The sequence below is a fragment of the Branchiostoma lanceolatum genome, chromosome 4 (assembly GCF_035083965.1).
Source record: "Branchiostoma lanceolatum isolate klBraLanc5 chromosome 4, klBraLanc5.hap2, whole genome shotgun sequence".
Classification (NCBI taxonomy): domain Eukaryota; kingdom Metazoa; phylum Chordata; class Leptocardii; order Amphioxiformes; family Branchiostomatidae; genus Branchiostoma; species Branchiostoma lanceolatum.
The window spans coordinates 23,297,704-23,312,066 of record NC_089725.1 but is presented as its reverse complement, the minus strand read 5'-3'; the positions used below and the strand labels follow the sequence as shown (position 1 = coordinate 23,312,066).

At 45.3% G+C, this 14,363-nt stretch overlaps 3 protein-coding genes and 1 pseudogene across 3 annotated transcripts; 2 read left to right on the top strand and 2 right to left on the bottom strand.

Annotated features, from left to right (window-relative positions):
- The first annotated feature begins 51 nt into the window (after nucleotides 1–51).
- LOC136433474 (retinol dehydrogenase 13-like) lies at nucleotides 52–4,872 on the top strand (annotated as a pseudogene).
- On the bottom strand, nucleotides 4,449–6,726 carry LOC136433481 (uncharacterized). The gene is made up of 2 exons (XM_066425727.1): nucleotides 6,613–6,726; nucleotides 4,449–5,774 (listed from the first exon to the last, which is right to left on the bottom strand). Exons 1-2 carry the CDS (start codon nucleotides 6,658–6,660, stop codon nucleotides 5,388–5,390), a joined length of 435 nt encoding a protein of 144 aa, XP_066281824.1. The 5' UTR covers nucleotides 6,661–6,726; the 3' UTR covers nucleotides 4,449–5,387.
- Nucleotides 6,727–6,895: 169 nt separating this feature from the next.
- LOC136433477 (retinol dehydrogenase 13-like) lies at nucleotides 6,896–9,743 on the top strand. Its single transcript, XM_066425722.1, has 6 exons — nucleotides 6,896–7,001; nucleotides 7,261–7,401; nucleotides 7,792–7,983; nucleotides 8,207–8,488; nucleotides 8,801–9,032; nucleotides 9,177–9,743. The coding sequence occupies exons 1-6, from the start codon at nucleotides 6,956–6,958 to the stop codon at nucleotides 9,274–9,276; spliced, it is 993 nt and encodes a 330-aa protein (XP_066281819.1). The 5' UTR covers nucleotides 6,896–6,955; the 3' UTR covers nucleotides 9,277–9,743.
- On the bottom strand, nucleotides 9,324–14,011 carry LOC136433469 (uncharacterized). Its single transcript, XM_066425708.1, has 2 exons — nucleotides 13,892–14,011; nucleotides 9,324–11,882 (listed from the first exon to the last, which is right to left on the bottom strand). Exon 2 carries the CDS (start codon nucleotides 11,873–11,875, stop codon nucleotides 10,118–10,120), a length of 1,758 nt encoding a protein of 585 aa, XP_066281805.1. The 5' UTR covers nucleotides 11,876–11,882; nucleotides 13,892–14,011; the 3' UTR covers nucleotides 9,324–10,117.
- Nucleotides 14,012–14,363: the final 352 nt, after the last annotated feature.

Below are 14,363 nucleotides of genomic sequence, written 5' to 3'. Positions count from 1 at the left end.
AATGACCTCACGTTTACGCGAGGCGGTAGTTGGTTGACTCCTGGCAAACACTGCATGCATATGACCCCGGCATACCTGTCCCTGCCCCATTGTGCAGTACTGGTGTGTTAGTGCAAGGAGGTTTGGTTAGTGCAGAACACAGGACTGGCCTCTTCCAGAATCAACGAAACCACTTCAAACGTATACATCGTGACACCCGCTTGCTGACGAAGACTACACCATGGCACCACTTCTCAGGATCGCTGCGATCACCGTGTTGGCGACAGGTAATGTTAGGAATCATAGTCACAGTACAGCAAGTCATGCTGGCCTGCTAACTGGTTCTTTCTAGTACTGGATGAACATGGACATATCGCCTTTCCTTCTTTGTTTCACATGTTGGTATTCTGCAAAGTAAGCCAATTTACAGGTCTAGAATTGAAAGAAATAAATTCACGGCGACTCAGTGGGCAATGTAAGCTTATTATGTTACTCTGCCAAGGTCAATGCCCTTACGGCGAATAACGTAGGTAATGTAACGTTACGTTACGTTATAAGTTAATGTTAGCTCGCAGCGATGGATTTATATCAATTGTGATGAACCAAAAGGCATTTCCATGGCTGTAGATTGGAGTTCTATCTTTTTTAATCCCTTTCTTTCCCTTAGGACTGCGGACATGCATGACATTCAATACATGTTTGTTTTTTTGGGTGTGTTGAATTAACTCGCCAGGAAGCGTTAACTCATTGTCCATAGAACTGCTTTAAGTCTCCGTCTGCCAACACATATTTGTTTTTGTGTGTGCGTGAGTACGTTCAGTACGTTGTGTCTCGAGTTGTTACTGTTTCATGCTTGATTGCCTCGGGATTCCAGCAGGGCCTATGGTAGCGTGGGCTAACATTAACAAGGCGTGTCAGTGGCGTCCCTTGTCCACCTGTCGTCCACGTACTGTTTGCTGACTGTATATGTGGCCCAACCAGTTTTACACATGCATTTTGCGAGCACACAGCCGAAGTCTGACTCAGTGGAGTCGATTTTGGACTCTGTAAACAGAAATTTGTGGCACTCAAGTACCCTTTTCCCGGACTCGACTTGGTAATCATGGTCAAGTCGGACTCAAGTCGCGTTACTTGTATGCAAATCCACGACCCCGAGTCTACTCCCGGTGAGTCATGCACTGCTCAGGCCAGAAGTCATATGAAATCATTGAAAAGCACTTGGCGCAAATTTGTAAATTTTTCGGTATCTATTTCACAATTTTGTGCACTCTGTGGTGAAAGTTAGTCATGTTTAAAGCGAGACAATACTGCGGTCGTCACACCGCCAGTGCAGCTTAGCCTGGGTGCCGTCCTATTTCTACTGGCGGGGCTCCTACATTCGCTACCCTAGGGCATGTAGGGTAGGAGCCCCGGTAGAAATAGGATGGCACCGAGGCTAAGTGCAGCTTCGCGGTAGCCTCTACCCGGCTCCAGAGGCGGCTGGAAAGTGTAGAAATTGGACAAAAAGACAGAAAACATGCAAGAGAAGTTAGTCTGCTATAGGGGTACAGTTGTTGATGGCATATTGGACCCTCTCTCCGTATCCGACTCCCATAGCATACTGTTCATTCTATTTGGCCAATTTCTACTATTTTTTCAGCCATCCCGGCGGAGCCTGTTAGAGACTAACTTCGCGGCCCTGTGTGTAAACAGACACTTGAGTCGGACTTCCGGGCTGACTCAGTGTACTCCGAGTGTGCTTGGAAATGCGTGTCTAAACCCAGCCTGTTTCTTGTTTGATTTGTCCCTGCAGCTGTGCTGTACGTGCCAGTAAGCAGGTTGGCAGTGTTCATCTTCGATCCTTCTGCCATGGCGGGTCTTGCTGCGATCTTAGTTTTGGCGGCAGGTAACTACCAGCATATCACCCTCCTCCCCCACAGTACCCTTTTCCTGTTTTTGTATCTTTTGTCCAAGGCATGCTATGGTCTTAATGCTTTTTTTGGTGGCAGATAGCTTTTCATGTAAGGAAGGTTTAGGTTCGGGCCCCCTAGCAGCTTGCTCTGGAACTTCAGAGGCGTTTTTGGTTAAATCTTTCAAGGAAGATAACTGAACAAGGGAATGGCGGAGCTTAGGAAGAGAGGTACACAATGAAATGCAAATTATTCCAATTACGACTCAACTTGCATGATTAATGAGGAAAATCTCTCATTCAAGTGTTTGCCATAATTAGGGGTCAATGGCCCTTCCCAAGGTCATCTGCTGTAACCACCGAATAAAATCACCGAGTGAGCTATTTCATGGAGGTCTGATGTCTCCGAACATTTGTTTGTCCCTGCAGCTGTGCTGTACGTGCCAGTACGCAGGTGGGCAGCTGGAGGGAAGTGTGAGAGTCAGGCCAGGATGGACGGCAAGACGGTCATCATCACGGGAGCAAACACGGGCATCGGCAAGGTCACGGCCAGGGACATGGCAGAGAGAGGTAAGGTAACACTACAGAGCGCGAAGAACGAATATAATGACTCCATTTTACATCTATTTCATTTCATATGAGACTTAAACTTTGGTTTTGTACGTAGTCTACACAAATGTACTAAATGTGCTAAGATCAAATTTATACCTGAGTTAAAAACATAGCAATGAATGTCCTTCCAGTCAATAAGGTTGTTAGATTTGATAGATTAACTGAGTATAAAGTTACGGAGAGTTGTTTCCACCCACTCCAGGCGCCCGTGTTATTCTAGCCTGCAGAAGTTTGGAGAAAGCTGAGGAGGCTGCTAAAGAAATCCGCAGTCAGACGGGAAACAAGAATGTCGTCGTGCAGAAACTTGACCTTGCATCGCTGACGTCAGTACGAGAGTTTGCAAAGGCGATCAATGATGCTGAGCCAAGACTGGGTGTCCTGATCAACAATGCAGGTACTGCACCACTCAGAAGATGCGATTTGTTAACATGGTTCTGAATTATAACATTCGTACATTGTGCAGAGAAAATCATGAAAAAATCTTAGAAAACAAGTTTGATTCTACATGCCTTAAAAATAATTTTGATTACTTTTAATGCATGTAGAAACAAACTTGTTTTCTATAATCTCACAGGAAGAATAGGACCACAGGAAGAATAAGTAGCAGAAATGTCAAGCCAAATGTGGATACAAATAAAGTAAAAGGAAACCGAGTTACTGTATGGATACGATACACTGTGATAAATTCAATCGCGACAGACTATTTTTTCTGAGAATGTTTGTTGAGCGAACAGTGTGGTTCTCCAATACAAATGTACATATGTTTTATACATTATCTCTGATGGTGTATTTGCAGCTTATAAGCCCAGAATTCTAATTAGCATCAAATGGACACTAATAATGGCCGACACATTTTTCTGTAGGTGTGATGCACACCCCTAGATGGGAGACAGAGGACGGGTTTGAGATGCAGTTTGGAGTGAACCACCTGGGCCACTTCCTCCTCACCAACCTCCTCCTGGACAAACTCAAGAAGTCTGCCCCCAGCAGGGTGGTCACGGTGGCTTCTCTCGTACACGCTTTTGCAAAGGGCATCGACTTTGACGACATCAATTCTCAGAGCTGGCTAACGTTCTGTTTTCAAGGGAGCTCTCAAAGAGATTGAAAGGTAAAGAGATAGTGAGATAGTGTCCATGGCTTGGGTTGTATTTGTTGATAGTCTATGAAATTTTCAATCACCAAGTGTTGCAGAGTGACATAGGCAAACAGTATTGCATGATGTAAAGCTAAATAGCATGTTTTTAAAACTCGACTCAGGCACCGGAGTCACATCAAATTCTCTTCACCCTGGAGTCGTCCTGGAGTCAGAGGTGATGCGCTATCGAGAGGGAACCTGGCAGGGGAACTATGGTAAACGTATTGCCAGTGCGCTAATGAAGGTGGTGGGCACAATCTTCTCCGTGTTCGGAAAGACCCTGGAGGAAGGCGCGCAGACCAGCATCTGCTGTGCGGTGGCTGAAGAACTGGAAACCACGACTGGGCTGTACTTCAGGTTAGACTTCCAGGCGTGCGTTGATATCGGATGGTATTTTCTGGTATATTACAGTCAAAACTGTCCAAGAAGACCGCTCTAGGGACCGAGGAAATCTGGTCTATGTGGACAGGTGGTCGCTTTAGACAGGATTGTCAATGGCTGTGTCAATGGGAAGAATTATTTAAAGGAACACCAATGAGTGGCCACACTGACCACTGGTCCTTATCTAGAGGCGATCACTTGGGCAGCTTTGACTGTACTCTTTAACTGCTAATTGAAGTAGCACACAGAAAGGTTTAGAAAATTGTGTAACATACTTGTCGTATGCTTGCCATATTTCAGTGACTGTGTGCCCAAGGAGACGTCAGCGGCAGGCATGGATGACGAGGCAGCCGCCAGACTCTGGGACGTCAGTGAGAGGATGGTCGGACTCAAGTCATAAATGTCAAGAGAATTGTGCTGTACTGCATTTGGATTACTAGTTAATCAACCATGTCAAGCACTAGGCAAATTTTATTTGGCTTTTCAAAAGAGCTGCCCCATCCTTTGATGGGCAACTTTGAGACCTAGTACAAGCTATTTCAAGACTGAAAAGAAAAATCAATGTCTTTGCTCATGAATTCTACCAACAATTGTTCAAAACAAATCATTCAGGACTTTTACCGGATAGAATATCCCATAACGTGGGATGTAACGTTAGCAGGTTAACAGCGAAGCCACACGTCAAATAACTACAACTATAATTATGAATATGATATTTACGCTTCACTTCTTGTACGGATTATTCTAACCATTTTTTTTCCTTTGGCATGTTTCCTGTGTGCCCAGCAGTCTGCTCTACATAACTAAAATGTAACACTTCTGTTTGCTTTGTTATCTCTAATACATTAAAGCACAGTGATCGATGGATCCACGTGAATGGTGTCAACTGTCTGTATCTATGTTTGGTACATTCATTTCGTGCAGTTTCAGCTGTTGTTAATTTCATTACATTACAATCAAGAGCTTCTCTAATGTGTGCAAGGACATTCATACTTGTTATTGTATCCGTCTTTGTCAGTTGTGATTTTGAGAGGTGATGTGTGATATTAGCTACTTGCTAGAGAACATCACCTCTGTGTCCTGTATATTCTTTTGTTGATTAATAAATGATTAAAAAAAGAAGGAAATTCGTCATAACTACAGAATGACTCTATGGTGGAGGATAATGTGTTATACATGTACATTACAATTCTGCTTCTCTAATCTACACTTAACCAGGGAATTTAGTACATGTTACTAAAAACAGAATTCAACATGGTGTGACTGTGACTGAAAAAGGAGAGTGCGTCTGTGTTTGTGAATTCCATACATTCTGTCGGTGGCTGAAGTGTTGGTAGCACATTCGGTTGCTTTAGCTGACATTCATCATCTCCCATACTAGTGTCGCCACCCTCAGTCGAGGTCCAGGATTTCCTCCTGGGTTGGTTTGTAGGCTGCAGGTTCGCCCGGCGTGTTCAGGTTGGAGGAGACGAGGCACGCCGAGAAGTTCTGTCTAGCCAGGTCTTCTGACCTCTCGTTATCGAACGCCCGCATAAACGCAGCGCTCGCCTCTTGTAGACGGCCTGTGTGCCACAACGCGTACCCTTGCAACGAGAAGGAGAATATCTTGTCGTCGCTATCGACGTCTGCCTGAAATTCTTGAACGGTCCGGTCGGCTTTCTCCTCTTCACCTGTCTCCTTCAGCGCACGGGTCAGCAGGTAGTAGGCGAAGTGACGCGGGGATCTGACACAGGGTGACCCCGCCCACCTCCAGCACCGGCAGCTTGCCCATGGGCGTGTCTGGAAAACACGTCAATCGATACTCTCCAAGCAGAGTTGGGCTCTGGCTGATTTTGACGTGTCTAGGCATTTTTGTCGGGCTTTCTATTTTGTCCCGTTTTCTTTATGTCGTGTGGGCTGGCGACGGGGCAGAACGGGGCAAAATAGAAAGCCCGACAGAAACGCCTAAAAAACGTTAAAAAAACATCCAGAGCCCAACCTCTGCTTGGAGAGCAAGGTGAAGCTCTTGCAGCGAACCTCACAAATCATTTGGCGGCTTGACGGTTTCTGTATTCCTCATCAATCATCATGCATGTTTCCCTCTAATCACACATGCCTCTATCACGTTCTCTCAATGCCTACCTCACTTTACGCTCTAAAACTAAGTTCGAAGGCCAATAACTTCATGTCTTATAAGCCGTGGCGACTAACGAAGGGCGTTTTTGCTAAATATTACATATGCTATCCCCTGGAATAGTATATGTAATCTGTATCAAGCAAAAACACCCTTCGTTAGTCGCCACGGCTAATGTCTTATATCTGCTTTCAACATCATATAAGGTATTCAGCTAAGATGCGGGTAGTTATTTACGGTAACTGAGAACGTCGATGTTATCGATTTATTATACATGTATCAGAGAATCTGACGGAATGGTGGGTGGGTCCTGCATGAAGACACATTTACTACAATCAAGGCGATCAAGTTAAAACTTCCTTGCTCCACGAATGGTCCAAGCAGAGTACATGTAGCACTGACAGTGACGTCATTTGTAGACTATCGGCTTTACACATATACACATCTCTCGCCCCTCCCCCTCCCCAACAGGCCAGCCCTCTGACGTTACTCCTCAGGACGTACTGGGCTTGAGATCAGGCCACTTGTCCCTCTGGATCCTGACATCTTCATACTCTACCCTTGCAGCGGCGAACACTAGCCCATAATGGGGTGGTACGGCTCCGCGCGCGCCCTAAGATTGAAGTATGTCAGCCTGTACTTGGGGGCCATACTAGGTACAATGTACCTGTCAAAGTGCAGGTCAACGACCTGTAGGATGGTGAGCTTTCGTGTAAACGTGGTACCCGGTATTACACAACGTGCGGCACCGTAGCTAAAGACCGGCCAGTTCTGTGTCTGTCCTGTCTTCATTTTCCACCTCTACAGTCGGCGACAACGACAAGTGTTCATCTTGGATCCTTCTGACATGGCGCGTCTTGCCAGAATTGCTGCGATCTTAGTTTTGGCGGCAGGTAATTAGCACCGGGTACATCACCCCCCTCCCCACAGTACCGTTACCCTTTTCGGGCTTTTGCATCTTTTGTCCAGCACTTGCTTAATTGGGGGGGGGGGGGGGGGGCTGGCGGATGAATTTTGATGTAAGAAAGAAGAACTGTAGGTTTGGACCCCCTAGCAGCTTGTTCTGGAACTGCAGGGACGTTTTTGTTTAATTTGCATAGTTAAACTATTCATGGAGATCTGATGTCTCCGAACACTTGTTTGTCCCTGCAGCTGTGCTGTACGTGCCAGTTCGCAGGTGGGCAGCTGGAGGGGCGTGTGAGAGTCAGGCGAGGATGGACGGCAAGACGGTCATCATCACGGGAGCAAACACGGGCATCGGCAAGGTCACGGCCAGGGACATGGCGGAGAGAGGTAGGGAGAGGCAGGAGTAATTTGTATTATATAAATGGTACAGTAGCATTGGTATATTTACACACACACAGAGCCACACAAAGTCAGGTTCCTTGGATCATCTCTAATATATGTTATAACACTAGGTTACCAGTTAAACAGCTGATCATGTTTGTACATTCAGTTGAAGTACCTAGAACAAAAGATCATCTGTCATAAAAAGTATATTGCATATCCATGTGTAGTCCTGTTTCAACATTTACAATAGAAATCGTTTTCATTCATTCTTCTTCTTCATTGATTTATTCACTCACTCACACTCACTCACTCACTCACTCACTCACTCACTCACTCACTCACTCACTCACTCACTCACTCATTCATTCATTTAATTCTCTATTTATTATCCAGGTGCCCGTGTCATTCTAGCCTGCAGAAGTTTGGAGAAAGCTGAGGAGGCTGCTAAAGAAATCCGCAGTCAGACGGGAAACGAGAATGTCGTCGTGCAGAAACTTGACCTTGCGTCTCTGACGTCAGTACGAGAGTTCGCAAAGGCGATCAATGATGCTGAGCCAAGACTGGATGTCCTGATTAACAATGCAGGTACAGTACAAGTTCATTGGTCATTCAATAGTGTACAAGTACTATTACCATAATGCACTATTTCTATACTATTACAAAACTGTTTTCTAAATCACACAAAGCTTCATTCCCTGAAGCTGGATCCAAGTCTTCCAGCTTCCTCCTTGCAGGTACATCATAAAGACTGGTGCCCTGTTAATTCCATCTGCATTGTGTGTTGTGTCTTTCATCACACCAAAAAAAGGTGTGATGGCCTGCCCGAGATGGGAGACAGAGGACGGGTTTGAGATGCAGTTCGGAGTGAACCACCTGGGCCACTTCCTCCTCACCAACCTCCTCCTGGACAAACTCAAGAAGTCCGCGCCCAGCAGGGTGGTCACCGTGTCCGGTCTGGCATACATTTTTACCAGTGGTATTGACTTTGATGACATCAACTTTGAAAAGGACTATAATCCAGGGGAGTCCTACTACAGAAGCAAATTGGCCAATGTACTGTTCTCCAAGGAACTTGCCAGGAGGTTAGAAGGTAAAAAAATGCATATGCTCATATCAATGTTGTTCAACGAAAATAATTGTGTCAATGTTATAGTGCCAGTAATAATGTAGATCATAGATGGCACTTTGTGTGACTGCAAAAGAACCAACTTTTGGGTTGGGGTTGAGTCATGAAAGGTCTGAAATAAGTATAAGCTCGTTAAGATTTTGAGGGGAAACTTCCATAATCAATGTTGTTATCTCTGTGAAGACAGAGGTATTTTTTTGGTGTGTCTGTGTGTTTGTGTTTATAGATATTTGTGGTCAGCATAACATGTAAAATCCTTCTTTCCAAACTGTGCAGGTACTGGAGTCACATCGAATTCCCTCCACCCAGGAGTCATCTACACAGAACTAGTCCGACATCGACAGGAAAGAATACGTGGAGAAGTCGGTGAGCAGCTTTCCAAGGCGGCCGATAAGATCATAGAAGGATTTGTTGGTATATTTGGAAAGACCTGTGAGGAGGGCGCCCAGACCACTATCTGTTGTGCAGTAGCTGAGGAATGGGAGAACACAACCGGTCTGTACTTCAGGTAGGTGTCACCTTCCTTGTCATTGACTTTGTGTTGATATTCATGTGCAAACTTCCTGCCAATGTAATACATCATTTTATTTATTTATTTATCTATAATGTGATACATATAAAGGTGCCTAACATATCTGTATCCCCTGTGCAGTGACTGTGTGCCCAAGGAGACGTCAGCGGCAGGCATGGATGACGAGGCAGCCGCCAGACTGTGGGACGTCAGTGAGAAGATGGTCGGACTCAAGTCATAAATGTCAAGAGAATTGTGCTGTACTGTATTTGGATTAAATCAATCATGTCAAGCACTATGCAAATTTATTTGGCTTTTCAAAAGAGCTACTCTATCCTTTCATGGGCAACTTTGAGATCTAGTATAAGCTATTGCAACACTGTAAAGAAAAGATCAATGTCTTTGCTCATAAATTCTACCAACAATTGTGCAAAAACAAATCATTCAATGCTATCCCGGATATAACATCCCATAACGTGGGATATAACGTTAGAAGGTTAACAGCGAAGCCACACGTCAAAGAACTACAAATATGATCATGAATTATATGATATTTACGCTTGACTTCTTGTACGGATCTTTCTAATATTAACATTTGTGTGTGCAAGGAAATACATACTTGTTATTGTATCTGTCTCTGTCAGTTGTGATTTTGAGAGGTGATGTGTGATATAAGCTACTTGCTAGAGTATATCACCTCTGTGTCCTGTATATTCTTTTGTTGATTAATAAATGATTACAAAAAGAAGGAAATTCGTCATAACTACAGCTAGAATGACACTATGGTGGAGGATAATGTGTTACACATGTAACATGTTACATTACATTCCGCATAACGGGCTTCTCTAATCTACGCTAAACCAGGGGATTTAGTACATGTTACTACAAACAGAATTCAACATGGCTTGACTGTCTGTGAGTGAAAACAAAAAGGAAAATGCGTTTGAGTTTGTGAATTGCATGCATTCTGTCGGTGGCTGAAGTGTTGGTAGCACATACGGTTAATATTTTGCTTTAGCTGACACTCATCATTGCTCTCCTATACTAGTGGCGATCACCTAGTAACAGAGGTGTCGCCACCCTTAGTCGAGGTCCAGGATTTCCTCCTGGGTTGGTTTGTAAGCCGGCTGTTCTGCAGGTTCGCCCGGCGTGTTCAGGTTGGAGGAAACGAGGCACGCCGAGAAGTTCTGTCTAGCCAGGTCTTCTGACCTCTCGTTATCGAACGCCCGCATAAACGCAGCGCTCGCCTCTTGTAGACGGCCTGTGTGCCACAACGCGTACCCTTGCAACGAGAAGGAGAATATCTTGTCGTCGCTATCGACGTCTGCCTGAAATTCTTTAACGGTCCGGTCGGCTTTCTCCTCTTCACCTGTCTCCTTCAGCGCCCGGGTCAGCAGGTAGAAGGCGAAGTGACGCTGGGACACCGGCAGAGACTTGTCCTTGGTGTTCTTCACTTCGGCTTTTATCTCGTCCAGTAGCGTGGTCATTTCCATCTGGTTGTAGATGAGACCGGAGGCATCTTCGGTAGACTTGGGGCGCTCCACCACCTCCCTCAGCACGGGGATCGCATCTGCCCATCGCCCGTTACGACAGAGGAAGTTTCCGTACTCAGCCAACAGACCCATGCTTGGCTTTCCATCCTTCTTATTCTGACTGATGGCCTGTCGGAAGTTTTTCTCAGAAACTTGGACCATCTTGTTGTAGATGTCGTCGTTGCCTGCCTCCCTTGCGTGCTGTGCCCGCGCGTGATACATGCAGGCCATGTTGTGCTGGTTGGACGTGTTGTCAGGGGCGAACACCATGGCTGTCTCGTGGAACTGTATGGTTTCTAACAGCATCCCCTTGTCGTATGTGTGACCTGCCAGACTCCGATACAAGTCTGGCGCGGTTGCGTCGACGTTCCGAAAGATTTTTCCGGCTTCGACGGTCTTCCCCTCGCGAGCGAGAAACGCCATCCTCAGCAAATCGTTCATTTTTCTACTGTCGTTCAAGTCGGGGTCGTTTTCGTCAAAATACATTGGGAGGGTTTCCTCGGCAGCCTCGATGTAGGCATGGGCCAGGTCGAACTGCTCTCCGGCGGACAGACACGCCCCGAATAGCACCAAGAGCTGGGCAGTGGTGACGTCACCCTCGTCCGCCTCGTCGTTCAGCAGGATTCTCTCCTGCAAGGCTCTCTGCAAATGGACGATTGCCTGCTGCACGTCTCCCATCTTCCGCAAGGCGTCTCCCAGATCTTGGTTGTACTTGGCCCTGTGCTCGATGTCCTTTTCTCCACAGGCAGCCAACGCCTTTTTCAGAAGAAACGCGGCTTTGGGGTACTCGTCATCCTTCAGGTAGGAGTATCCTTGGCTGGCCAGGGAGCTTTCAGGAGAGGAACCTTCTGAGTCAATCTGAGGGCGATGAGTTTCGGGCATGTCAGCGATGTCAGCTGCCTCTCTGTTCCATGTCTGTAGGAGACGTGCGAATGATGTGGCGCACCTCTCCCTTCGCTGGGAAAGTCGACGCTTGTAATCCCCGAGCAGGCCTTGTTGTTCCTCCTGGTCGATTAGCATTGGCGAGGACGAGTCATCCTGAGCACCGACTTCACTTGCACTTCCCTCTTGTTGACAGAGCTCTAGAGCGGTGTTAAAGAGAGCTGCTGCTTTAACAAGGGACTTCGGGTCGTGACGCAGCAGGTACAACTCTCCCAGCCCCACCACAGCGCAGGCCTGGCCGATCGGGACGCTGTTTCGTTCCTCACACGCGGAGGTGAGCACGTCGGTGTAGAAGTGTTCTGCCTCCTCTAGCCTGTCAACCTGCACGGGTTGGGCCCACTTCTGTTTGAAATCCACCTTCTCCATGGTGATCCTAGGGAGGAGAAACATGCAATAATATATAACACGTTGATGGTGCGATCATTGACTTCGCCAAGAAGTCTATGTTTTGATGCTTGTCTGTGTGTCTGTTAGTGAACAGAATAAGTCGAGAACGCCTGGATGGATTGTTGTCGTATTTGGTGTGTTGATGTGTATGTGGGAAATCTCAAGATGATTAGATTTTGGGCGAAGTACTTTGCATAATTAACGAGAAAAGTGTAAAAATGTGTTATACTGTATGCTTGAGTATATGTTCTGGCTGGGACGTGTGGCTGTGTTGTTTCGAGGGGTCAAGGATAAGTGGTAGGGGTCGTAGGGGTGGTAGTTGTCATGTGGGAGGCAGGAAACTTAATAGTTGCTGCATGAGACAAATTCGCTTGTCACTCAAGGCAGTGGTATGAGAAAGGTAGCAGCATAGCAGAAAGTGGTGTGGAATTTGGTGGAAACAGACCAAAGTTTGATATACACTGCCTTACGGAAGAACAATCAGTAGTCGTGTGTCACAGCATGGGGATAGGACGGTGTTCAGGGTAGGTGAGTTAACCATGTTATATAGGGAAGGAAGAGGTGATTTATTAGTATACGTCATACTGTATGGTGAAGAAGTATTTGATGAAGGGTAGATGTAATATAAATAGATTTCAACTATGCAAATGAAGACCTCATTTGCATAATTAATGAGAAAATGCTATAACTCAAGGTGGGCTTAATGGATGGTCATGATTTTTGGTATGTAGATAGCCTACGTGATGCTTTGTATGATTGGAGGATGATTATGCAAATCAGATTCTTATTTGCATAATTAATGAGGTAATTCTAAAAACCCGCTGTGTTCCATGATATGACTATTCCAATATGTGACATTTGTAACCGAGGAAGATAGGAATGTTGATAGATAGAAAATATGCAAATGTAGGCCTAATTTGCATAATTAATGAGAAACTACTATAATTCCATACTAGTAAATGACGGACGGCAATTTCATACTTGCGGCATTTGGAAGTTGTGTGAATGTGGACACCATTGAATCAATTATGCTAATAAGGACCTCATTAGCATAATGGATAAATGTTGGCATAACATTCTTTGTTAAGCTCATACTTTGGACAACTTATGTTATTTGGGTGAAGACGATCAACTGGTATGATTTATAATTGATGAGAAACACTCCTAATACGTTAGTCAAATTTAGGTTAAAATCATTTGGCGAAGGTATGAGGTCGTAGAACTCTTGTTAAAACTGTGTGCAGTCCCGTGACGTTTAGACGAACACCGCCAGGAGGCGCTCTTGACGAATTGTAAGTTTTATCAATACATGTATAACCTTTGCTCAATTGACTTCTGGCGGTGACTCATGAACGATCAGTGCTTTGACATTTTGATATCGGTTTTGAGAATATAGAAACAGTGCTAAGTGCCCTTACCCCTACCAACGAGGCTCATACTGGCATCAATTCCTCGGCACGGTGAAACCCCGGCGCATCACATTACATAATAGGACATGTACAGTTCCTCAAGTCTTCACAGTTTGACAATATAACGTTTCAGATCATTTCTACAAAAACAGCCCTACCGTCATCAACACAGTACAGCTAGGGCCTGTATTGATGATCTGAGCTTCTAATACACATGTATTTAGTAAGTTTCTGCGTATAATGCTAGCGAGTACCTAAAACTCTGTCGAATCAGTCGAAGTAAGTATAAGACCATATGAATGATTGTGATACAACTTTAACACATTACTGCCATTATGAAATACCTTCCACATATCTTTATAGCGAAGATGTGTAAGTGGGGCGATGTTATGGCCCGGTTCTTTTATGGCCGGTTGTTATGGCGGACGATTACTGTATAAAATCAGCAGAAGTCAAAACACCTGTCGACCCTTGGCGATCCGAATCCAAAGTGTTTTCTATTTACGATTTACAGGTGGTTTCATGGCATTGCAAACTGATCATAGCTTATACACAAAGATGATTATGGGAGACTAGAATAGCTTACCTCTGAGGACTTGGTTATGTAGAAAGAAACGAATATGAAAGCGGTCGTCCGTCCGTTCGTTCCGTCCCAAAATGGTTTGCGGAAGTCAACTACGTTTCTTTTTTGTCCCAATGGTTTCTGCACGTCACGGGGACATTGGGGTCGGGGGATCCCCTTGCGGTGCATGACGGGATTACATCACTTGAAACGTGGCGTCCTTCTGACGCTTCTTTTTATGTTTCTTTATCACTTGTGTTCAGGTTCAGTGTCCATCCTGACTTTTAGCTGAATACGGCTGAAGACCAGGCATCTTTTTTTACCCTGAATGACCACACATTATATAGGCATTTAAAAAGCTTGAAATCCGGGCCCCGGAATATCTGAGAAAACTGGACAAAGATTAATCCAACCCTTGTTCATTTTCCCGCCTAGAGGTTACTAGCACCCTAACACCCACAACACATGGCCAGTAAAAATAGACACATCTGCTTGG

Bases quoted from the DNA above. Each gene is read 5' to 3' on its own strand.
- LOC136433481 (XM_066425727.1), bottom strand. From the start codon at position 6,660: ATGAAGATGTCAGGATCCAGAGGGACAAGTGGCCTGATCTCAAGCCCA. The intron at 5,775-6,612 runs GTACGTCCTGAG...CGTGTTTTCCAG, and splicing joins GTGGCCTGATCTCAAGCCCA to ACACGCCCATGGGCAAGCTG.
- LOC136433477 (XM_066425722.1), top strand. From the start codon at position 6,956: ATGGCGCGTCTTGCCAGAATTGCTGCGATCTTAGTTTTGGCGGCAG. The intron at 7,402-7,791 runs GTAGGGAGAGGC...TTTATTATCCAG, and splicing joins CAGGGACATGGCGGAGAGAG to GTGCCCGTGTCATTCTAGCC. The intron at 9,033-9,176 runs GTAGGTGTCACC...TCCCCTGTGCAG, and splicing joins ACAACCGGTCTGTACTTCAG to TGACTGTGTGCCCAAGGAGA.
- LOC136433469 (XM_066425708.1), bottom strand. From the start codon at position 11,875: ATGGAGAAGGTGGATTTCAAACAGAAGTGGGCCCAACCCGTGCAGGTT.